At 41.9% G+C, this 26,214-nt stretch overlaps 1 protein-coding gene across 1 annotated transcript; it reads left to right on the top strand.

The window, feature by feature from the left end:
• The first annotated feature begins 7,202 nt into the window (after positions 1-7,202).
• On the top strand, positions 7,203-18,410 carry fam83b (family with sequence similarity 83 member B). The gene is made up of 5 exons (XM_023993646.2): positions 7,203-7,360; positions 10,815-11,317; positions 14,454-14,618; positions 15,324-15,448; positions 16,286-18,410. The coding sequence occupies exons 2-5, from the start codon at positions 10,853-10,855 to the stop codon at positions 18,378-18,380; spliced, it is 2,850 nt and encodes a 949-aa protein (XP_023849414.1). The 5' UTR covers positions 7,203-7,360; positions 10,815-10,852; the 3' UTR covers positions 18,381-18,410.
• Positions 18,411-26,214: the final 7,804 nt, after the last annotated feature.

Below are 26,214 nucleotides of genomic sequence, written 5' to 3'. Positions count from 1 at the left end.
GAGTGGCATCCCAGAGCTTCATTGTGCTTACATCAGAGTTGGGAATGACAAGACACATGTCTGGGCATGAGTCAGACCCAGACAGCCTGCCAGTCACAGATAGGGACAACATCACAGCAGGGCTTGAATTTCCCAGGGAGACTTACCAGTGATGCAGCTTCGGGTGAAGAAATGCACAGTTAATGACAAAAGACATACCTTACATGGACTAAATGACTACTACACCCACTTCCAGATTATAGCTGGAAAATGCAAGATCATATTTTGTCCTACCTGATTCCTTTCAGGTTCAGAATTGGGGAACTAACTACCAGAGGCATTTCATTCACATTATGATATATTCAGGTATACAGTAGCTGTTGTGTATAGGGGAGACCGGGGATGGTTGTAACATGGGACAGTTGTAACACTTGCAATTCCTCCAATCAGGAGAGAGGTAGAATTACGGGATTCACTGTGCACATGCTCAGTTTAGTCCTGAACCCTCATGTTTAAAAGCAAGTCCCTGTGATAAACTTTTTTTGAAGTAAGAAAGTAATTATTTTGACCAATTGTGTTTTTGTGATGGCATCAACTGCTTTGTAGTTCCATTCACCAAACTTATGTCATGTTTCTAACCAGTCTGTGTAGGGATATTTGAGTCAAGTTAGCAATGCTAAAGTTTTAACATTTATCTAAAATGGAAGCTAGCTAAGGGCTACAAGGGTCAGGGGTAGTGGTAACAACTTGTGAGAAAATGTTTAAACCTACCCTGAGTAAAGCTGGATGTTTTTGGTACATGTTTTCTTTTCATATCAGCATGCCTAGATAGTGGAAAAGAAAGACAGACAGGGAGTACCTCTTCACACTTTGAAAAGAGCATCAAATTATGTAGCAAAGTAGGGGAAGTCAATCAGATCGGTTGCAAAGTTGTATGGCATATGTCATGTAATGCTGTACAGATTCTGCAAAGCGAAAAAGAAGCTACTGGAGAAGGGGTTGAGAGAGCTTCCTCATGTAGGCTACAGTAGTGGAAACAGGGTCTTCATGGAAAAGCAGGAGCAGAAGCTGTCAGAGTATCTCTTGAGGGCAGCTGATTTATGCCCACTGTGCCCACTGCTATCCAGCCCACCTCTCCAGCTGCCTTCCAGGCCACTTCTCCAACCACTTCACAGGGCACCTCTCCAGCTGCCTTCCAGGCCACTTCTCCAACCACTTCACAGGGCAACGCCTCGTCCAAAGTCTATGTCTCTCTTCCAGTGTGTCTCTAACTTCTCACAGACCTATCATATCACCCAGGGGGCACCTCTCCAGCTGCCTTCCAGGCCACTTCTCCAACCACTTCACAGTCGGCACCTCTCCAGCTGCCTTCCAAGGCCACTTCTCCAACCACTTCACAGGGCACCTCTCCCCAGTCTTTTTCTTTTGTTCCTCTCTGTGTTCAACAATCTTCTTTTCTCATACCACTTCTTACGAGTATCGTCATCCTTCTCCAGACATGCCGTTCCCTGGTCACTTCTCCATCAAGAGCCGACTGTCCACTATGGGGGGCCATCCCCTCTCCAGATCCCTATGGAAGGCACTTCCAGGCACTTCTCCCCCAGAAACCCACTTCCTACAAGCCGATAGACATACCTACCCTCAAGCTGAGTGACCTATCTCAAAACCAGAGCCACTCCTCTCCAACACCCCTCCACAAGTTGACCTTCCACTTCACAGGGCACCTCTCCAGCTGCCTTCCAGGCCACTTCTCCAACCACTTCACAGGGCACCTCTCCAGCTGCCTTCCAGGCCGTCTCTCCAACCACTTCACAGGGCACCTCTCCAGTTGCTTTCCAGGCCGTCTCTCCAACCACTTCACAGGGCACCTCTCCAGACATTTCACAGGGCACCTCCCCACATGTATCAGGCTGTGGCTGGGAAACACCTGATTACTCTTCTGATTTCAACCCAGTTGATGTACGCCCCTTCCCAAAAGCAGGGCCCAGGAAAATTACAACAAGGGGTAGGAAAAGAAGAAAAACTGTGATTTTGATGGATTCACCCAAGCAGGTACTGGAAGAAGAGCATAACAAGTCAAGCACTCAGCCCTGCCTAACAAAACTGCTGGAAAGAAGCAAGCCAAGCCAAATCTTACTGAATAACAACTAAAAACAATCCTGCCTGAGAGAAAAGCCAAGACAAATCACACTGAAGCAGAAGATTCAGATTCCTCTATACGAGGAAAACTTCTGCATTGTGTGCATGGAGCCCTTTAACACTTTCAAGTCCAAGGAGGTCTCGGTGCAGAGTTCTGGGAATGCAAATGATGGGCCCACCAAGCCTGTACCCCAGTACAGCACACAGTACACACACACATATACAGGAGACACACACACCACAAACGTTCAGGTGTTTAGTTTAGCGTAGTTGTTGTTTGGTTGAGAAATACCATTTAGTGGAGGGTAAAAAAATAAACATTTTATTATTTATATTTATTATTATTTCTGCCAAACAAAAGGTTCAACACGGCAATGTTGCTCTCATGGTCTTTTTCAATCTGTTACAATTCACCCCAAGCACTTACAGCTAACCCAGACCATGGGGTAGATTGTAACACTTCACTCCTTGTATTTAAGACAACACCGTGCATTTGCAGTTTGATTTACATGTATAATAACCTCACCAATTGGTAAAGGATAGATGTAGGTTGTTTGTATCATGTTTTGAATAKACTACCATAAACGATCTCTGAGACGCGGATGAAAAGGTGAGAAGTGTTACAACCATCCCCGGTCTCCCCTACTATATCTCAGGACACAAAGACACAGGGGCTTTGTGGACAAAAATGCATATCTTGTCTGATTCACTGGCCTAGGTTTGAACATTAAATTCTGAAGAAGTCAAGATAACATGCTTTGAATTTTACACATGCATTCTAAGATAATATTTGTATTCATAGGAACCGTTGGACTGACAAGACACACGATGATGGTAATAATTATGTCTTTGTCATGTCCACTGGTATCTTTTTATTTGATCAAAAAACAATTTCTGGCTTTATCTCAATCAGTGTATTAGTATCATAGATTTTTTTTTAAACAACACCATATACCATCAGTCAACATTCATGTTTCTGTTTAACCACGTTTTTTGTTGTTGTAAATGATAAGCATACTATTGTTTTAGTCCAAACAAAAGATCCAACTGCGGCAGAAAGTAAATACTTCAGAAAATCCACTACAACCAATGCCACAGGCACCAACACAAACCTAATTTCCTGTCTTTATCTCATAATAGATGAGATAAAATAGAATAGATGTGTGTTGGCCTAGTAGTGTGATGATTCATTAGAAATAGATGTTTGAAAGTACAAACAAGCAGCATCATTGTTCATAGGCAGACAGTCCAAACACAAAGCAAGCTGCTCTTCAGGAAATAAACATGTTAGCTTAGTAACATGGAAATAAGGCGAGCCACTGATTTGCAGATGAGGGTGATTTAACTGAAACAGCAGTCCGAGTGTCCTTGTCAGTCGATGTGTTGAACTAAATTGAATATAAAAAATAACAAAAAACCACACACAAAATACATTTGTTCTCCCCAGGCTGATAAAAAACAACGTTTGGCCTCCCCAGATGAGAGTTAATTTAGTCAACTCTGTATGACTCCAAGGCCCCCTCTCTGCAAAACTTTGATTGAATAAGGGAATAGTAGTCTATTGCCCATTGACCTACTACTGCAATTACACACCCCACGTAGGCATTTAGCTCTGGAGCTCACACTGTCTGACTGAGTCTAGACTGGTAAAGAAACTAAGTGCTCGGAGATATCTGATCATTTTATTCTTTGACATACATGTCAGATAAGTGTAAGTACTCTTCTTTATGTTTGAAATGACCCCAGGAAATGTTTTTAGTTTTAGGCACGATTTCAAATAGATCGTTTTCATATTTCTCAAATATTAGTATAAATTCAATGCAGCGTTAATACTTCAAACCAATTTGCCCCAGTTATTTCTAAATGACTCTATTAGCTAGGTTAATAGAATGAATGGAATAAAGGCCCTGCTCAGATTCTTTCAGTTATTTCTAAATGACTCTATTACCTAGTTAATAGAATGAATGGAATAAAGGCCTGATTCAGATTCTTTCAGTTATTTCTAAATGACTCTATTAGCTAGGTTAATAGAATGAATGGAATAAAGGCCCTGCTCACATTCTTTCTATTTCTCACCAGCATGGGTGATGAAAGACTGTGGCTGCTTGCGGTATTCAAAGGCACCAGGAGCAGATTGTATTTTTTAAATATACAGTATATATGCTATATTGTCACACACCAGTTAGGTACAGTGAAATGTGTTGTTTTACAGGGTCAGCCATAGTAGTACAGCACCCTTGGAGCAAATTAGGGTTAAGTGGCTTTGCTCAAGGGTACATCAACAGATTTTTCATCTTGTCGGCTCGGGTATTCAAACCAGAAAGCTTTTGGTTACTGGCCTAACGCTCTAACCGCTAGGCTACCTTCTGCCCTAAAGACTGTGGCTGATTGCTGTATTCCAAATCTTTTCAGTTAGCTCCAGCTACACTTATGTACATGGTATAAGAGATGTCCTCACTCAGGGATTCTCTGTGACTCTGATTGGCTCACTGATTTGGAGTGCAATGTTTAAACCTCATTTAGTATTCCACACTTCCCTTGCTGAATCTGAAGAGGCAGCTTCTCACCATGATGAGATCATTTCAATACATTGCCTGATCAAAGTGTTTCTGGCTACACAAGAATGACTGTCATGTTGACTGGATGTAGTCTGTTTGGGATGGATTGTGGTAGGTTTGGGTCAAGAGAAACCCAATCCCTTAAAACAATTAAATACACTGCAGGAAGACTGCATGTGGAGCTTCTTAGTACAAAATAATTCACTCTTACAAATAGCATAGATAACAAATAGATAACAATAATCAATAAATAGATAACAATAACAATACATAGATAACAATAATCTTGTGTTTTCATGAGGTCACGGCATACACTTGTCAAATAAACAACAGGTGAAAAACCTGAGCCGTGTGCATTCGGAGGGTAATAATAGTTCATATGGTAAGGAACAAAGTAAGTGTTTGACATGGTTGTCAAGTAAGAGCTGTTCAGTGGATAATTGCAGTGATTATTAGTCAACTAGAATAATCCCTGATACACAGAGAGTTATAAATAGCCTCAGAGATATATGGAATTGTATGCCCAATTGATCAATATTGCAAAGTAGCAAAAATCTCTGAAGCTGMKGTCTTATATCTCCCTCTCTAACTTTAAGCATCAGCTGTGAGAGCAGCTTACCGATCACTGTACCTGTACACAGCCAATCTGTAAATAGCACACRCGACTACCTCATCCCCATATTATTACTTACCCTCTTGCTGTTTTGCACCCCGGTATCTCTACTTGCACATCATCATCTGGACATCTATCACTCCAGTATTAATGCTACATTGTAATTATTTTCGCCTCTATGGCCTATTTATTGCCGACCTCCCTACTCTTCCACATTTGCACACACTGTACATATATCTTTCTATTTTTCTTTTCTTTTGTGTTATTGACTGTACGTTTGTTTATGTGTAACTCTGTGTTGTTGTTTTTGTCYCACTGCTTTGCTTTATCTTGACCAGGTCGCAATTGTAAATGAGAACTTGTTCTCAACTGGCCTACCTGGTTAAATAAAGGTGAAATCAAAATCAAAATATTCATTGAAATTTGAGGGAGCATTGTAAAATAACCCTCTGTTGAATTAATAAAGAATGCCCAGGCCCTATTGGCTTGTTGACAACCACACAGAAATAAGTAATTGGTTCACAATCTGTTGGATTGCTCCAGGCTCCACATGCATCACAGGGTACCACTGCTACAGTATAAACCTGATAATAGTAGCCTACTGGTATATCATTGTTGAATGGTGGGAAATTGACAGGTACTTTTGGATCTGGTTTGAGCAGGCAGAGTGATGTAGAGGCAAACACAAATGGCAATCAAATTTGCATTTTTAAGGCATGGTTTTTATCATTAACATTACAGTGACTCCACAATAATGAACTTAATGACACCATGGTTTTTATCAACAAKATTGCAGTGACTCCACAATAATGACCTTAATGACAGATTGAAAAGAAGAATACAAAAACATGCATCCTGCATGCAACAAGGCAAAAAAACAAACACATGGCACATTGATCTAAATGCAAAGCCTTATGTTTGGGACACATCACTGAGTAACTGCGTCCTTATTTTCAAGCATGGTGGTGGCTGCATCATGGTATGGGTATTGTTGACATCAGCAAAGACTGGGGAGTTTTTCAGGATAAAAAGAAACAGGATGGAGCTAAGCACAGACAAAATCCTAGAGGAAAACCTGCTTTAGTCTGCTTTACACAAGTCATTCGGAGAAAAATACACTTTTCAGCAGGACAACAACCTACAACACAAGGCCAAATGTACYCTGGAGTTGTTTACCAAGAAGACAGTGAATGTTCTTTAGTGGCKAAGTTATAGTTTTGACTTAAATCTACTTGAAAATCTATGGCAAGACTTTAAAATGGCTGTCTAGCCATTGTCACSAACACCTTGACAGAGCTTGAAGAATTTTGAAAAGAATAATGGACAAATGTTGCACAATCCAGGTGTGCAAAGCTCTTAGAGACTTACCCAAGATGACTCACAACTGTAATCGCTGCCAAAGTTGTTTCGAACATAATATTGACTCGGGGAGGGGGCAGGGGTTAAATCAAGGTAAATTGGTATTTTATTTGCCATTCATCTTTTTTTTATTACAAAAATCTTTCATTTAGACATTACAGAATATTTTGTATAGATCATTTTCAAAAAATGACAATTATATACATTTTAATCCCACTTTGTCACAATGAAATGTGAAGAAATCCAAGGGGCGTGAATACTTATGATAGGTAAGTGTCATCAAATAAGTTAACAAGTACAGTTAAAGCTTCATTACATATTACCATATTACATGTAAAAAGTGCAAAGCCTTTAAATTTGCTTGAAAAGATAACTGACTATCAAAACCTCCATTGTCTACACACCATAATTGAACTTTGAACGCTTGAAGAAGAAAGGGGTGTGGCTCCTATCTGAAACAGGTTTATGGCAGCTCTTGGCCTGTGAGCAAGTTTGAAGCCGGTGCTATTTGCATGAGAAAACTGGAATCCACACCCTCCATCCACAGAGTGCTTCTCATGTTGAGACACCTCCTTGTCTTTGTTACTTCKGTTGGCAGATATCAGCTTTTGCTCCAATACGTCTAAACAGTCGGAAGAATACATAGAAAAATGCAGTACTGGAATTTATTGGGAAACTACAAGAGGATTTTTCTATAACTCATACTTTTAATGTAAGTAACTACTATAGAGTTTAACATTAGACTGTTGTGATACGGAATGTACAGTATGCTTTAAAATAATTAAATAGACTAATGAATGAATAACAATAGACATATGGACTAATAAGCGTAACAATAAGCATAGCAATACACATAACAATATACATAACAATACACATAACAATATGCATAACAATACACATAACAATATACATACCAATATGCATACCAATATGCATAACACTATGCATAACAATAGCATGACAATACGTATCATCCCTATTCATCTAAATATTTTCTCATAACAATTAAGAGATTCTTTCAAAAATCAATGAAACACTTGTCTTTTGTTACTAGCACTGTCTTTGCTGATGGCTACTTTATGGAGGAGAAATTGTACTTGTACGTCATTTAGCAGACGCTCTTATCTTAGGGTTAAGTGCCTTGCTCTTTTCAACCTAGTCAGCTCTGGGATTCAAACCAGCACCCTTTTGGTTACTGGCCCAAAGCTCTTAACTGCTAGGCTACCTACCACCCTTAAAATGACTGTGATATGTGGTTGTGCCATCTAGCTACCTTACGACGAATGCACTAACTGTAAGTCGCCTATGTATTAACCTTAAAGTCTCCATTAGGCAGGTTGACATTTATTGTCATGGTGAGTCTTGTCCTGGAGTTAGGACTGAACGATTTCCACTAGATAGGCCAGCTGCAAAGTCAAAATTGGCTATATTGTAAAAATTCCTGAAAACAAAAATGTGCTTTTTGGTCTTAATTTAAGGTTAGGGTTAGGCATTAGGGTTAGCAGTGTGGTTAAGGTTAGGGTTAGGTTTAGTGGCTCATTAGTATGCTGATTTGGTACAGCTGTTTCATTTATGGTCTCTAGCTAATGGTGGTTATAGGTGTCAGGTTTAGTGTTTATTATGTTTAACTARTTGATAAGCCTGAATGACATGTCATATTATGCTTCCTGCATTTTGTTTTCAACGCTCGTTCAAGGTTAAATAAATTCACCAGACAATTTGGGTGTAAACAGGGCAGCACCCAAGTAACCGAAGTATCTTAAATGTAATTTGATAGCTCGAGGTAAGGTGAAAATCAGAGGATGTTAAATAAACACCTTTAATAATTTCATTACCCCCCACCCTTTGATGTCTATATAGAGGCTGGAGCCAAGTTGGAATGTTTGTWTTTCTCAGCTCTCAATTACAGAACGCTGCCATGCTCTACATKAATTAAGTGATGATGTCCGAGAACCCGGTGTTTGGAGGATATGTTGGCACGGTTGTTGTGCCAYTATATCCTCCAAACACCGCCTTTGAGAGCATTATCACTTTTATAACAACAGCTTACCAACATATTCAAATAATGATTGACATATTTTCATTAAAAACATTATATTGATGATTTATTCATACTATTTCATCCTTCTACAAGATATAGTCCCGAAACAAATCTAGGGTTACTACCCAAGCCGGCTGGTTGTTCGGATCTATTGATTCGGTTGTCAGAGACTCAACCCAGTCATTCAGTCTTTTTGTTCTGTATCTATGGATGTTCGTTCTACATTTACCATTGCCATACTGGCTGGCAACGTTCTTATCCTTTGCTTGCTAGCTAGCCAACTATGGCTAACTTACAGTGACGACAGAATAACAACAGTAGCTGCATTTGTTGAAGCTGTTTTGTAGTGACATTTATTTGGATACATCCATAACAATGAGCTAATGAGGCACGATTTCATCTGGCATAGAACTCGTCAGGACACTGTTGTTCAGAGGAGCTAGCCAACAACACAGCTAACACAATCACTTCAAACTGAAGCTGGAAAGACTGCAAACCAGCTGCAATTGTTTCGTTTGACCTTTTTTCAATTTACATTTCTGTGTATATATCTATAACAATGATGCCAGCTGATTCATGATTTTGACTGGCTGAAAAAAGCTGCCTGCCTCTCTCTCTCGTTCAGACTGCCGACCCCTACGCGTTCATTACTATGGGACAGTTGGAGATCGAATTTGAATATTGAAACAGTGTCGGCGAGACAGACAGTAAGGTTAATACAAATCTCCGCTGTTGAAAACTAAATGTTTAAAAGAAATGTGAGATCATGTCTAGATGCTTTTTATAGAGGAGATGAAGTCCATAACTTCCTTGCCTGGGCTGATGAGACAGTGGTCAGACGGAACAGAGTAAATAGGCATTTTAACGGCATAGATTTAGCCGCTGTTAATAGACACCGACTAGAATGCGCTTTTAACCAATCAGCATTCAGGATTAGACCCACCTGTTGTATAATMCTTAATGACATCTGGGTTGAAATGATATCTTAATAAAGGAATAGTTCTGGATTTTGGCAATGAAGCCCTTTATTTACTTCTCCAGAGAGATGAACTCGTGAATACCATTCGAGGGATGTAATTTCATGATAACTAGTTAGTACAAATACTATCTGTACCCGAAGACTTCCAGTCTTTGCGCTAAGCTAGTTAGCACTAGCTCTCAAAATTACCTCGAACTTCCTGCATACTGAGCACAGAGACATAAAAATGGTATCCATTGTCAAAATTGCGAACTATCCCTTTAAGATCTCCTTTAAACCCGGCTGTTATTAAGCATTGATGTAGAGCATGGCAGGGCTCCCTAATTGACTGCAGAGAAATACAAACATTCCAACTTGGCTCCAGCCTSTATATAGACATCAAAGGGTGGGGGGTAATGAAATTATTAAAGGTGTTTATTTYACAWCKTCTGATTTTCACCTTACCTCGAGCTATCAAATTACATTTAAGATACTTCTGTTAGATGGGGGCTGCCCTGATTTACACCCCAATTGGCTGGTGGATCTATTTAACTTTGAACAAGAGTAGAAAACAAATGTGCAAAATGCAGGATGCATAATATAATATGTTAGCCCATTATTAAAACGTCATTCTGTCACGTTTTTGCAAAAAGTTAGTCATCAACAAATTGATGCTTATGTATACTGGCCATGCTCCCACCAAGATTTGCGGTGCCAATGGGAAAAGATAAGGATCAACCAATTGATCCTTATGTAAATACATTGCACTCAATGGGAAAAGATGAGTGCCAAAGGCTTGACGCTTATGTCAACACATTGCAGTCAATGGAAAAGAGAAACTTCAACCAATTGATGCTTCTGTCAATACATTGCATTCAATGGGAAAAGATGAGTGTCAACCTATTGAGTTTATGTCAATACATTGCATTCAATGGGAAAAGATGAGTGTCACAGGGTTGATGCCCCAAAGCTTTACAATGATGGTGAAAACTTGGGGAAATCCTGGGGTTAAGTGGATTAAAATCTTCCTAGAAGTTGGACAAACATGACCTGGGAAATGCCAAAATGTATTTTCAGTGAAAACATATAATTTATTTAAAGGAAGACACACTCTCTATCAGATTGTTTTTCTAATGCCTTGCTTCTTGTCTCTTTGACTTCAAGCATCCACCATCTGTAACAGAACGCACTAAGCCACTCTTATGATGGATTCCCAACAACTCTCCCTGCTGTCCTCCTTGAAGGAAGAGTTGAAGCCTGAAGATTACATTCAGCCCCACTATAAGGAGGCATATCGCCTTGCCATTGATTCCCTGGTGAATGACGGCAGAGAGAGCTACCAGGAGTTCCTCAAGTCCGAGCGGATAGGGAGCTTCCTCTCAGAAGATGAACTCCACTTCATCACTACAAACGCCTCACAGCCATTGCCTAGCAACCACACAGAAGAAATTGATGGCCCAGCTCCGGACGCTGCGGCCAGCAAGTCTTCAACTGGAACGTACTGGCCTGTGGACTCTGACATAGCAACACCTGACTTGGAGTTAGGGTGGCCGGAGGTCATGCCTGATAGACTGCAAACCAATATAAATCTGTTCTTCCATCCACCCAGACTAAACAGACCCACCATCAAAGAGGTGATCCGGAAACACATTCAGGATGCCAGACAGGTAATCCTGCAATGTTTTGTGTCAACAACAATGGCAATGCTTATGGAGCTAATGGAGTTTATGGAATGCAAATTACAATAGTTGTCTTTTTTAAAAGCTGCTGCTCCTTTTTTTTWATGTATTATTATTATTGTTATTATAGTAAAATAGTATAGCATATACTATATAGTTTATAGAATAATGTCTGTTCTTCAACTGTGACTGTCTCTTTGTGTGAACGTGATCGCTCCTGAATCACAAATTGAAACTATTCCAGGACAAAATGATTTACAGCACAACTCCCTTTTCTCCCAGGGCAGAATTATACCCACATAGTTCCTTTTCACTAGACAGGTGTGTCTGAGGTGGTATCACGGTGGGTCTATAAAATATATAGATTTTRTTACAATTTACCTTCATGAGTAGGTGCCGCTGCAACGAAAACTCACCCGGTATCCTTGAATGTGAGGTAACTCTCGTAGTTGTGGGTCAAATCCTGAGATTAAGCCATGTACAGATTATCCTGCTTCTAACCTTGTTCTCTGTGTGATTCACAAGACATTTTTAGACTACCATTACCAGAAATAGAAATGTAAAGATCAATAGACTTTTACCTTATGTTGCACAGCAGGACAGTACACAGATCATGGATTGCCTGCAGCTGTCATGCAAGAAATCTGTCAATGCTGTGTTCAAAGAAAGAACCGGTTGTACAGGAACTGGATTCATCAAAGGATGTTCCTGAAAACCTATCATCGTAGCAGTCATAACTACACTCTCAGAAAAAAAAGTTACCGAATTGTACTTAAAGGGGTACAAATTATTGTCAATGTAGTGCTACCCTGTAAGGTACATCCATTGTCCCATTAGTTATAAGTACATAATTGTACCCTTGCATAATTGTACCCTTACATAATTGTACCCTTACCTCAAAAGAGCCAAAAGGGTACCACCACAGTGACAAAGCCATTTGATAATTTTAAGTGGCAAAAATGTACCTATTCTCTATGCCAAGTCCCTCACGTGTACATGCCTCTCCGCCATAAAACTTCTGACACCAATGTAGCAAATTCAGAGGATTTTGATCTACTGTACTTTGCCCTAACTGTACCCTTTATTCTGAGAGTGTACTTTGAATCCTATCATGCAGTCATATAATCTGTTGGCTATGCAATGCCAAACCCCTGATAATTATATTTGCTGCTTCATCCGCTTCGGTCAAGGATGGGTTATTTTGAACATTTACAAATCACCTATCAGAACACTCAAACTATAGTTTTACTGTAGTTTCTTATGTGATTTAGTCTACATTGTCTAGCTAGTATTAGCTACAAGTATTCCAAATACATGAACATCTCATTCCAAAATCATGGGCATTAATATGGAGTTGGCTCCCCCTTTGCTGCTATAACAGCCTCCACTCTTCTGGGAAGGCTTTCCTCTAGATGTTGGAACATTGCTGCAGGGACTTGCTTCCATTCAGCCACATGCATTAGTGACGTCTGGCATTGATGTTGGGTGATTAGGCCGGGCTCGCAGTCGGCGTTCCAATTCATCCCCAAGGTGTTAGATGGGGTTGAGGTCAGGGCTCTGTGCAGGCCAGTCAAATTCTTCCACAACGATCTCGACAAACCATTATTCTTCCTTCAACAAACTTTACAGTTGGTACTATGCATTCGGCCAGGTAACGTTCTCCTGGCATCTGCCAAACCCAGATTCCTCTGTCGGACTGCCAGATGGTGAAACGTGATTGATCATTCTGGAGAAAGCGTTTCCACTGCTCCAGTCCAATTGCGGCGAGCTTTACACCACTTCAGCCAACYCTTGGCATTGTGCATTGTGATCTTAGGCATGTGTGTGGCTGCTCTGCCATGGCAACCCATTTCATGAAGCTCCCGACGAACAGTTATTGTGCTGACGTTGCTTCCAGAGGCAGTTTAGAACTCGGTAGTGAGTGTTGCAGCCTGTCTGCAATAGACTGAGAGAGGCTGGACGGAGGGCTTGTAGGCCTGCTGTAAGGCAGGTCCTCACCAGACATCACCGGCAACAACGTCGCCTATGGGCACAAACCCACRGTCGCTGGACCAGACAGGACTGGCAAAAAGTGCTCTTCACTGACGAGTCGCAGTTTTGTCTCACCAGGGTTGATGGTCGGATTTGCGTTTATCGTTGAAGGAATGAGCGTTACACCGAGCCCTGTACTCTGAAGCGGGATCGATTTGTAGGTGGAGAGTCCGTCATGGTCTGGGGCGATGTGTCACAGCATCATCGGACTGAGCTTGTTGTCCTTGCAGGCAATCTCAACGCTGTGCGTTACAGGGAAGACATCCTCCTCCCTCATGTGGTACCCTTCCAAAATGATAATGCCACCAGCCATAGTGCTCGTTCTGTGCATGATTTCCTGCAAGACAGGAATGTCAGTGTTCTGCCATGGCCAGAACACAATCCCATTGAGCACATCTGGGACCTGTTGGATTGGAGGGTGAGGGCTAGGGCCATTCCCCCCAGAAATGTCCAGGAACTTGCAGGTGCCTTGGTGGAAGAGTGGAGTAACATCTCACAGCAAGAACGGGTAAATCTGGTGCAGTCCATGAGGAGGAGATGCACTGTAGTACTTAATGCAGCTGGTGGCCACACCAGATACTGACTGTTAATTTTGATTTTGACCTCCCCTGTAAGGACCGACGCTGGACAGGAGAAGCAGGTACGGGCAGTCAGACATTTATTCGGGAACAGACATAGAACAAGACAGGAACAGCACCGGCACACGGGTAACACGGACATATGACAAACAATGCAGCAGCGGGGAACAGAGCTGGGGAACTGACAAATATAGGGGAGGTAATAAATAGGTGATTGAGTGAGTCCAATATCGCTGATGCGCGTGACGAGGGAAGGCAGGTGTGCGTAAATGATGGTGGCAGGAGTGCGTAATGCAGGACAGCCTGGCGCCCGGGGAAGAGCGGGAGCAGGCGTGACACCCCCCTTTGTTCAGGGCCAATAAACTGAAAATAAACGCAGTTGACAGTGAGAGGTCGTTTTTTTGTTGTTGCTGAGTTTAGTATGTAATGGTATACAAATTATTTTCATAAATCATCATGTTTTTCTGTACTTCTGGTTCTAATTTGTGTTGTTATTGTCCCTTCTTTCCCTACAGGTTATTGCAATTGTAATGGACATTTTTACAGATGTGGATATATTCAAAGAGGTGGTTGATGCCTCCACCAGAGGAATTCCAGTTTATGTGCTTCTGGATGAATTTCATCTGCAAAGCTTTCTCTTAATGGTTGAGAATCAAGACATCCAAATCCCAAAACTTAGGGTAAGTTCAGATCCTCTGCTACAATGGTAACGTATGCAGGTAGAGATCTACATGCATCGACTGATCATCCTCTCATCGTATAAACAGTATTGATTCAACCACTGACAGTAGGCCCTCAAAATGACAGACTGAAGAAGTCAAAGTCTCACTCCTCCTGTTTTTGCAGGGTGAGGCAGTTTAAAGGGCGAGGTAGTTATTACCAGAGGGATGAATCTATGCAAAGGTGCAATGAAGCTGTTCTGGCTCGCAGTGGCCCAACGCCCTATTAAGACACTTTATGTTGGTGTTTCCTTTATTTTGACAGTTAACTGTATTTATTACCAGAGGGATGAGGTATTTAGCACACAGCAACCACACCCTTTAAGTATATTCACAAAAGGGCGACAGTTAGTCTAGCATTTAGAGTGTTGGGCCAGTAACCGAAAGGTTGCTTGTTTGAATACCCGAGCAGACAAAGTGAAAAATCTGTCAATGTGCCCTTGAGGAAGGCACTTAATCCTAATTTGCTCCAGGGGTGCTGTACTACTATGGCTGACCCTATAAAACAACCCATTACACTGCCCCTATCTGGTGTATGTGACAATAAACTTTTTATATATATATATATATATATATATATTTATATATATATTCAAGCTTTGCATAAAGCGATGTGTTACCATGGAATGGTCTTAGTAACATTCCACTGACTCTCTTGGTCTACAGAACATGAGAGTACGGACAGTGAAGGGTCAGGATTACCTCTGTCGTTCAGGAGCAACATTTCATGGAGCAATGGAGCAGAAGTTTCTGTTGGTGGACTGCCAAACAGTGGTGTATGGATCATACAGGTAAATGGAGCTAGGAGCTCAGGGAGAAGAAATGTCCAATAACCTGACCCTATTGTTACTCTTAATGCAATCCAGTTTCCTTGGGACGTCCCTACCCTAAACCCTAACCTTAACCCCTACTCTTACCCTAACCTTAACCATATCAACTTCAATGGGGGTGACGTCAGAGCTGGGACGTCCCAAGGAATCCGGATAGCAAGTACACTATCGTTACTGTATGATAATCTAGCAGGTCAGAAAAGGCTTTCCAATATTGATTAAAATGTTCTTTAGATATAAATGAAAGGCACTTTATTGAGTCATTATCATGTTCTTTCTTTGTATTATAACAGTGACTATTTGATCACGATAAGGGTAAGGCTTAAAGGGATGGTTTTCTGAATATTTACCCCAAACATAATTGTTTTCTGTAAACAATGAATGGAAAATGAGAATGAAATCTTGGACAAAGTTTTTAGGAAAAAGTTCTGTTCCAAAATGTTACATGACAGGGCTGTCTGTAGAGCCTGTATTTCAATTCTATATGGAATAAGAAAACATTTAAGATTGGGCAAAAAAATCGAAAAGGGTTCAKTTTTCAAAAACATAATTTTTATGAGGTAGGGGCTGATATATTCCTAGAATACCTATGGGTAACAGATAAGGCAATATTACTTTTTTATTAACGTTTTACTTTAGACAGCCTGAAGGCTTATCTTCAATACATCTTCAACAATTTACTGATATTGTGAAACTGTCTACCTCAGTTGACCGTGTGCAGTTGACTGAGATAAAAATGGCTGTTATTTCATTTTCACTGAAGTAATTGCTGCTCTCTGTTTATTCTTCTCTGCCTAGCTTCATGTGGTCCTATGAGAAAATCAACCTGAGTATGGTGCAGGTCATAACAGGCCAGCTGGTGGAGTCCTATGACGAGGAGTTTAGAACGCTCTTCGCCCGTTCCTTCGTGCCAGCAGTTCTCACCCCTCCCGAGACTGTGCTACTAGAACGGAATGGAAGACATGCTCGGGCAAAGTATGCTTCTGAATCCAGACAAGCCTTTGAGAGGAAGGACCAGTTGAGACATACCCTGGACACAGTGTACAGGAAAGCCTGTGAGAGACAGATGGGCATGACCAGCCATATCGGAGAGATGGAGGAGAGACTTTATGACAAGGAGCCATTTGAACACAGACCCATGATAAATCACGGCGAGAGTGTTCAAAACCGCATCCATCAGTTCCAGTCTGCAGAGACTGTGAACTTCCTGAAAAGGCACAGTTATGCTGGGGAGAGACAAGAAGTCCCATATGTTCCACACAACACAAGGTATGGGGCAAGCAACTGGAACGTGGCTGGAGATGGAGGTAATCACTGTGCTCCTGGAAGAAGCCACTTTTCCAATGCTTTGGAAGACCATTCTCAGGGGGCACAGATAATCAGAGGTCGCAATTTTCGCCAGTCCTACCACGGGAATGACAAACAAATCCGCTCTATGCAGCAGAACATGCCAACTTTGAAGAACACAGCTAAGTCCTTCTTGCGCACATATAGGATTGAGTCTTACCTCAATAACACTGATGATCCTATTGGGGAATCCTGTGACTATCTGGACCAGTATGAAGCACAGGAAAACAAAACTAGCTCATTGATTCCTTCCAGACTTAGGTCATCCCTTGTTTTCAAGTCCACTATTCCAGAGAAACCGGAGACAAACAGTCACTCAAACAACTCTTCCTCTTCCATACGTCAGGTCGACCCCTCTGCAAAGCCAAATAATGCACCGTATTACTCTTCAATGCAATTGCAATGGAATCCAGCAACATCGATGGAAAACAGAATGAGACAAGATGAATACATAATGAAAAGGCGGAGTCTGCAGATTTTGGATGATCCTAGGAATAACATTGGCTATGGCCAAGGAAGAGACCCATATCAGTCGGTCTATGCCTGCCTGGGAAGAACCAAAGAGGGACTGGTAATGAAAGCCCCTGAGCTCCTTCAAGATAACTGGCACAAAAGACACAGTGTGGCAGACTCAAAGACCAACAGTGACTACAGAGTCAATAAAGAGTCCTCCAGTCACATGTATGGTAGGACCTTTGGGAGGAGTCAGCCAGATGGTGGTGGAATAAGATTGGGTGCACAGAATGGAGGATATTCTTCAAATTTGAACAAGGATCAGAGATCTGTCTCTCATTATGACGTCAAAAACGTTGTGGACACAAAGAGCCCCCCTGTTTCTATTTGGCAAGAGCCTCCCTCCAGAACTGTGTCTGCAGCAGCCCTRGATYTGAACAGCAAAGAGCCCACTTACAAGTCCACCAGCACAGCATTGGGTTCACCACATTTCCTCAAGAAGAGCACCAAGCAAATCAGATCATTGCTCAAAATACCYGAGAAAAAAGGGGGTTCCCCTAAAAGGGGTGGTAGCTCAGACACCATAGTCACTGACGAAGAGGTACAAAGACCAGAGAGAGAGAGGAAGGTTGCATCACAGAGTAGCATGCTCCAGATGGACAAGAACCACTGTGCAGATGATATAGGGTTATCCTCAACCCCTCGTTTTAGCACTGAAGAGCTGCACCAAAATCTTCCTGACAGAACTAAATCCATGGGGACACAGGGGCAGCATACTTCCATTGATAAAACGCATGAAAGAGCAAGGCTTGCGTCAGGAAATTGGCGTAGCGATCGGGGTGGCGATAGTCGTTTGTATAGCAGATTTGAGCCTTTCTGTTCATTGGAGAAGGAGCGACCCCATTCCTCACAATCTGCAACAGGCCCTGCCCCCATACACTCCCCAGAGAGGACCAAGAGCATGTACTCTGCTAAAAGTAACTTCACCAATGAACAACACAACCACACTGYCCAGCAGACATATAGCCACCATGAAAACAAACTGGGCAAATTCATACAAAGAGTGGGGCATTTCATTCACAAAAATAAGTAGTAGAAAAGAAAGTTAGCATAATACAACATGGATTACTGGTCAAATTTACAAAAGCTTTCAAGGGCCCAATCAAATGGTYGGCAGAGTGGAAACAGTGTACTGCACTATTTAACTTGAAAACTGGTTACATGAAGAGATTACATCCTTTTAGGACTCTTTAAGGCAATTACAAACAGATTTTTACTTGAATTAAAGGGGGGTGGGGGGGGGGGTCAGCATGGTCCAGGACAAGGTATCACGGACTGTGAAATCAAGTCAGGGGCCCACAGTGTCAGTCGGAACAGCAGAACTGGATCAGCAGCACAGCCAAGTGAACAGGGACCACAGGAGGTTGGTGGCAGCTTAATTGGGGAGGCAGGGCTCATGGTAATGGCTGGAGCGGATTTAGTGGAATGGTATAAAATACATCAAACACATGTTTGATGCCATTCCATTTGCTCCATTCCAGCCATTATTATGAGCTGTCCTCCCTTCAGCAGCCRCCAATGACAGGGACAGCCAGGAATTGGCAGGCCAGGTTGTTCTGAGGCACAGTCCAAGGTCCTTGTGGTAGGGGAGACAGAACTAGAAGGGAATTAGTGGTCAGCGGCAGGGAATCCGAGTGGGGAGCCGGCCAWGCAGAGACAGAAAGGGTGGCTCGTCACTCCAGTACCTTGACGTTGATAAGTCTTCAGTCCAAGACTAAAAGAGGTAAGATAAAAGTGTGTGTGTGTGTGTGAGTGTGTTTGTACACTTCAGTGTGGGGAAACACTGAACACAAATTTGTTACATCTTATTTGCTCTTCGAGTCTAAGAGTGCTTTAATATGTTATGCTTTTTGGTCTGTAATACATCAAAGATCTATATTCTTCATAATATATCAAAGCCATTGGCATTTWWWWWWAAAKCCAGAACCAATCAGCTGCTCGATGGCTGTGATGAGAGACTAAAAGTTCATAATGCWGTAGCTTCATTTCCATATAAAACACATGAAATATTTTCATTTTAAAGATGTCTTCACAATAGCAACTCTGATCAAAAGAGTGAAAACAATCTATTTGTTAGCCACAATATCAGAAAAACATATCCAGAGTACAGGATTTACAGTGTGTACATGTGAATTGCATGATTGGGTGAATTAGTTAGTCTGTCAAAACCTAATGCCGCTTTTGTCATCATTGCAGTGTCTGGAGTGTTTTGGAGTGTTTTTTTTCTTGGAAAAATGTCTTGGCAAAATATGCTTGGATTTTACAGGTGTTGTGGGAAATGCAGTGGTATTATGAGGGACTAATTTAGGGAAATGTACATTGTGTGTCAAATATTTGACCTGTACAAACACTGACAAAGTTGGTTGAAAAATATAGTTGCTTTTTCCAAACAAATGTGACATTGTGTTTGTGTTAGTGCATCCTACAGTTCCACCATGAGGTGAAGTATTTATTTCAGTCTGTTTAAGCTATGGAATAGTTTTTTGGCCAGGTTGTATGTGTTTTCCTCTGACAAGCTAAAGACAATTTCACAGTCAACATGATATATAAGCATGACTTGAATAGAGCACAGCATTATTTTTGCGTTTTGCATTCCACTGATTCTGGACTATTTGAACTACGCTTTTTTGAACCATGCCTTTTCATTAGACGGGGTTCCTACTGTCACTAAGTACTTCAAGACCTCAATGTTTCACATCACATAGAAAGTGTATCATTCAATGTGAAGTTCACAGAGTGCATGCATGCAGGCATTCAGCTGCTTGTAATTYATATGGGAATAATTGTCATTGCATCAGGTATACAAGAAATCACATTAATAATAAAATGGTGGGGGGGAGGGGGGACATATGATGGATGGAAGGTTGGGAATTGTTCTATTGAAACTTTTTTWAATCTGTGTTTGATAATATGATGTTGGTATTTGCTCTCGAGAAGCATAAGTGAACACTTAGCCCTTTTATAATTTGAATTGAATTACCTGTTGTTGCGTTGTGTTTTCCATCTTTAGTAATGATGAGAATAGATATTGTCCAATAGATCTGTTATAATTTAGAGCTATGAGGTCGGAATTATGAGATTGTAGTTTACAAGAGGCTTCTATGGAGGTCAGCATTATGACCATCAAGTCAGAAACATAATTTTGTAATGTCGCTAGGAAGATGTGTCATTGCAACCAGTTTTTCCCACTGGGTTTCTAATTTGTGCAATATGTAATATATATGCAATGGAATAAACTGCTTCCAAAAGCCTCTCATAAGTATACATTTATATTGTTYTGTTCCACTAAGACCATTATGCGCCATTACGTGCCATTACGTGCCATTAAGCTCAGAACAAATAGGAGTTACTGTACAAATACATGTGGTCACTAGTCTGATCAAAATAATTATTTATAAATCAGTAGATTAGAGTGTTTATGGGAATTACAAAAGTATAGAGTCTCTTGACTATATTTTATATGTAATAATAATAATATATGCTATTTAGCAGCCACTTTTATCCAAAGCGACCAGGGCCGGCTCTAGTCTTTAGGGGGCCCTAAGCGAGAATTGGTTGGGGGGCCCCCACCGAGCAGGCAAAAGAAATGTGACCCCCCTTGACAGAGGATAATTTATTTTTTTTGTTTTAAAGTGAATTTCCTGCAATTCTAAACATTTTGCCATAGGGTGCAGAGAAAATGTAAAAGTTTTAAAGCAAGTTTTCTGCATTTCTATACATTTTGCCATGGGGAGTAGAGAACAAAAGATCACAACTGCTGATGCACAACCAAATTTCAAACTTGCACCTTTTTTATTCTACTATTCTAACTCTCTAGCGGCTGGGGGCCCTAAGTGACAGCTTATGGCGCTTATGCCTGGAGCCAGCCCTGAAAGCAACTTACAGTCAAGCATCCAAGGACAGCTACGCCACCCCACCCCATGAGACCTGTGTTTGCTGATCTATTTATTGTAAATATTTCATTAACCTTGGAGCTCGCATAGCTAATGATGAGGGAAGAACATTTTTCTCTTCCACTTAATGTCAAACTAGTTGCTGCAGGACAGTGGGACAGGGTTGGGAACAATTCAGGAAGAACACTGAAATTCCAATTCTCTTCAAAGCTTTTCAATGAGGAAAACGTGTAATTGGAATTTGGTTTACTTTCTGAATTGACTGGAATTTAAATGGAATGGACCTGTAGTGGGATAAAGCAACATAGTGTCCAATAATATGAAAAACAGACATGACTATTCTTAAAGACCCAGTTGAAAACTTGTTATTTAATGAGGACACTGCCACAACTGGAGGTCTGCTTGTTGGATTTTTATTTGCCCTGCGCACGAAGAGACAACCCACAATATGTTAGCCCTTGGCGCAGTCACAGCTCTCAAGCATCTCGCTAGCTGAAGGTCAGGCAAGAGAGCAATCAAAAGGAAATAACTGGTGCTGCGTGCACACATTCAGTGCACAACAGCACACAATACAATACAAGTAAAATGATATACAACATAGTTTGGTTGTATTCATCAACCTGCCCATCTAAAATAAGCACTGGGACCACATAACTGAACCCATAAAGCTGATTTTTTAAGTCACACATGCCCACTGGGCTAGTTTGCYTCCCACCACAACCCACCAGAATGATGTCTGAAGGAGCTAGAAAGTTCCCCTCTACCACTRCRGCCTCCCTCAACCGAGGTATAATATCTGCACGCAGAGTAGTAGCCATGGACCCACTATCTAACATCCCCTTCAGGTCAACTTTATCCTGTACTAGCACGGTGGTGTAAAACAAACGGTCATTCTGAGTAATTGTCATTGTGRTCTGAAAAATGACTGTTGTTGGGTACTGACAAAAATAAYAATAAACAGATTGGATATCATCATCAGTGGAGGAAAAATTAGACTGCCCCACATTGCCCTCCTCAGAATGGAGGCTTTCRAGTTTTCCTGAGACCTGCCGGGCTGTCCACATCCAGGGCTCTGTTGCTGCCCAGTCTCACTAAAGTCAAAGCTCATGTGGCCAGGAGAGAAGCACTTGAAACACAGCTGGTGCATCTGACAGTGAGCTTTGGTCCTGTGATTAGTGCTTCCACAGACAGCACACTTACGCTGACGTTTGGGGAACTGTTTAAGGGGCCATCTGTTCACAGACTGAGTATTGCTGACAAGTGCCTTCTCTTACATACTCAACACTTTCTCTAATATRCCACTCTTAGATACAGGTGGGGCCTGTTCTGGTTCAAGGCCACATCGAGAAAAAGATGACACATTAGGTCTGCTCACAGGATCCACATCCTCCTGGGGGGAGTCAAAGACGGCAGCCACCTGCTGTGAAAGTTGTGTTCTACATGCTTTACGCTCCCTTAACAGTTCATCCAAACGATCCTGTACCTCACTGGCTGTCCAGTCATGAAGGGGTTTGCTTTTGAACACTTGGGCCAACTCTTTATCAGGACAGTTGCGTACAAACATGACTGCCAACTCTGAGCACTGTTCAGCTGCCTCTGCAGCTTTGTTAAGCCTAATCCAGAAATCTAGTGGATCCTCATTAGCATATGGTTTGATTGAATAGAAATCAGCTAATGGCATACCTGAGCAGACAGTATCCCCAAAGTGTTGCTTGAGAACACTGAACACTGCCTGCTGTCTCTTATACACATCTAGATGTGTATAAGAGACAGCACTGAACACTGCCTTAACATCTGTGACAACAGGGCTGTTACGCATCCAGGCTTTGGTCACATCCTGTGCCCTCCGCATGAGRCTAGACATCACCTCCCCAACATGCTCAGACCCAGTGTAACAGCTCTTCTCTAGGTAGACTCCCATTAGCTCCTCCCACTCCAGGACAGAGTACTTATCTGAGCCATCACCCCTAAAGAAAGGTGGAGCACTAACATCTGACTTCACAACCAGATTCAGSTTGGACGCATCAATAAAAGTTGACCCACATTGATCAGACAGGGGAAACTGCTGGGGTTGGTGAGGGGGATGGGCAGGAGAAAGACTTGAAGCCCCAGGCTGCAGTTAACTTGCTCTGATTGGTTCAGAGATAGGAGAATCTATATGCTTAATAAGGTCACTAAGCTGACTCGGACGTGTCCCATTATRACTGAGGACTGGTGATGATGGTACATCAAAAGATAGAGGTGGGATACCCTGCTCAGGTYGAGTAAACAGCCTACCCCTCTCAGTYCAAGAAAGATCTTGWACAACGCTTTGTACTACTCCCTTCACAGAACAGCGCAAACTGGCTCTAACCAGAACAGAAAGAGGAGTGGGAGGCCCCGGTGCACAACTGAGCAAGAGGACAAGTACATTAGAGTGTCTAGTTTGAGAAAGAGACGCCTCACAAGTCCTCAACTGGCAGCTTCATTAAATTGTACCCGCAAAACACCAGTCTCAACGTCAACAGTGAAGAGGCGACTCCGGAATGCTGGCCTTCTAATGTTTTACTCACGCCAGCCACGGAGAAGGAGAGGGGGGTGTGCAGTCCTTGTTAGCGGGTCGCGATGATGGCACTGTATTTTCCTCAAAGRGGGCAAAGAAGGTGTTTAGTTTGTCTGGAAGCATGACGTCGGTGTCCGTGACGTGGCTGGTTTTCTTTTTGTAGTCCGTGATTTCCTGTAGACCCTGCCACATACGTCGCGTGTCTGAGCCGTTGAATTGCGACTCCACCTTGTCCCTGTACTGGCATTTAATTTGTTTGATTGCCTTGCTGAGGGAATAACTACACTGTTTATATTCAGTCATATTCCCAGACCTCTTTCCATTGTTAAATGCTGTGGATCGCGCTTTCAGTTTTACGCGAATGCCGTCATCCCATCCACGGTTTCTGGTTAGGGTAGGTATTAATAGTCACAGTGGTAGTTTAATAGTCACAGTGGGTACAATCGGAATATATTCCAGTCCGCCTGATCAAGACAATCTTGAAGCGTGGCTTCRGATTGGTCGGACCAGCTTTGAATGGTTCTCGTCACTGGTACATCCTGTTTGAGTTTCTGCCTATAAGACGGTAGTTAGCACGATGACCTCGTGGACGGATTTGCCGAATGGAGGTCGGGTTAGGGCTTRGTATGCATTGCGTAAGTTAGAGTAGCAGTGGTCGAGGATATTTCCCATGCACGTAGCACAATCATTATGCTGGTAGAATTTAGGTAGCCTTGTTCTCAAATTTGCTTTGTTAAAATCCCCAGCTACAATAAATGCAGCCTCAGGATATATGGTTTCCAGTTTGCATATASTCCAGTGAAGTTCCTTYATGGCCATCTTGATGTCTGCTTGAGGGGGAATGTACGCAGCTGTGACTATAACTGAKGAGAATTCTCTTGGTAGGTAAAATGGCCGGCATTTGATTTGAAGGAATTCTAGGTCAGGTGAGCAGAAGGACTTGAGTAGCTGTATGTTGTTATGATTACACCATGAGTCGTTAATCATGAAGCAAACACCCCCGCTGTCACGGCCGTTGAAAGAAGAGGACCAAGGCGCAGCGTTGTAAGCGTACATTTTCTTTTTATTTGAAAAGACGCCGAACAAAACAAAAAACACTACAAAACAAACCGTGAAGCTAAAGGCTATGTGCCATAAACAAAGTCAACTTCCCATAAAGACAGGTGGGAAAAAGGGATACCTAAGTATGGTTCTCAATCAGAGACAACGATAGACAGCTGTCCCTGATTGAGAACCCTACCCGGCCAAAACATAGAAATACAAATAATAGAACATAGAATACCCACCCCAARTCACACCCTGACCAAACCAAAATAGAGACATAAAAAGGATCTCTAAGYTTAGGGCGTGACACCCGCCCTTCCTCTTCCCAGAGAGGTGTTTATCTCTGTTGGCGAGATGCATGGAGATGCCCGGTGGCTGAACRGATTCCGACAACATATCCCGAGAGAGCCATGTTTCCGTGAAACAGAGAATGTTACAATCTCTGATGCCTCTCTGGAAGGCAACCCTTGCTCYAATTTTGTCTACCTTGTTGTCAAGAGACTGGACATTGYKTGGTAGTATACTCGGGAGCGGTGGGCGATGTGCACGTCTACGGAGCCTGACCAGAAGGCCACTTCTGTGGCGCCCTTGTTTTGGGTCGACTACTGGAATTAGATCCATTGTCCTGGGTGGTGTTCCGAACAGAGGATCTGTTTCGGGAAAGTCGTATTCCTGGTCGTAATGTTGGTAAGTTGACATTGCTCTTATAGCCAATCGTTCTTCCCGGCTGTATGTAATAAAACTTKATTTAAAAAACMTTTAAAACTTTCATGGGGTAACAATGTAAGAAATAATACAYAAAAAACGAAATACTGCATAGTTTCCTAAGAACTCGAAGCGAGGCGACCATCTCTGTAGGCGGCATCTCCCCGATTCTCTACTGCGTAACTCTGTCTCTCTTCCAGGTGGGCCTAGATCACTATTCACTTTAATAATGCCAGTTTAATAATGTTTACATATCTTGCATTACTCATCCGATATGTATATACTATATTTTTATACCATCTATTGCATCTTGCCTATACCGCTCGGTCATCGCTCATCCATATATTTTATATGTATATATRCTTATTCCATCCCTTTACTTAGATTTGTGTGTAATTAGGTAGTTGTTGTGGAATTGTTAGATTACMTGTTAGATATTACTACACTGTCGGAACTAGAAGCACAAGCATTTCGCTACTCTCGTAATGACATCTGCTAACCATGTGTATGTGACCAATAACATTTGAGTTGATCTGTATCTGCAAAAGTTATTTCTYGGAAGATGATAGGTTTCCCTCAGCAAATCAAAGGAGGCAAAGGCTATACATTTTAAACTGTAAGCATTTAAAGGTTGGTTTTACTGAAAGATATCTGAAAGATATAGGCCTAACTATTTCACTGTG

This window comes from Salvelinus sp. IW2-2015, linkage group LG8, assembly GCF_002910315.2.
Source record: "Salvelinus sp. IW2-2015 linkage group LG8, ASM291031v2, whole genome shotgun sequence".
NCBI classification, from domain to species: Eukaryota; Metazoa; Chordata; class Actinopteri; order Salmoniformes; family Salmonidae; genus Salvelinus; species Salvelinus sp. IW2-2015.
This window is presented reverse-complemented; position numbering and strand designations above follow the sequence as displayed.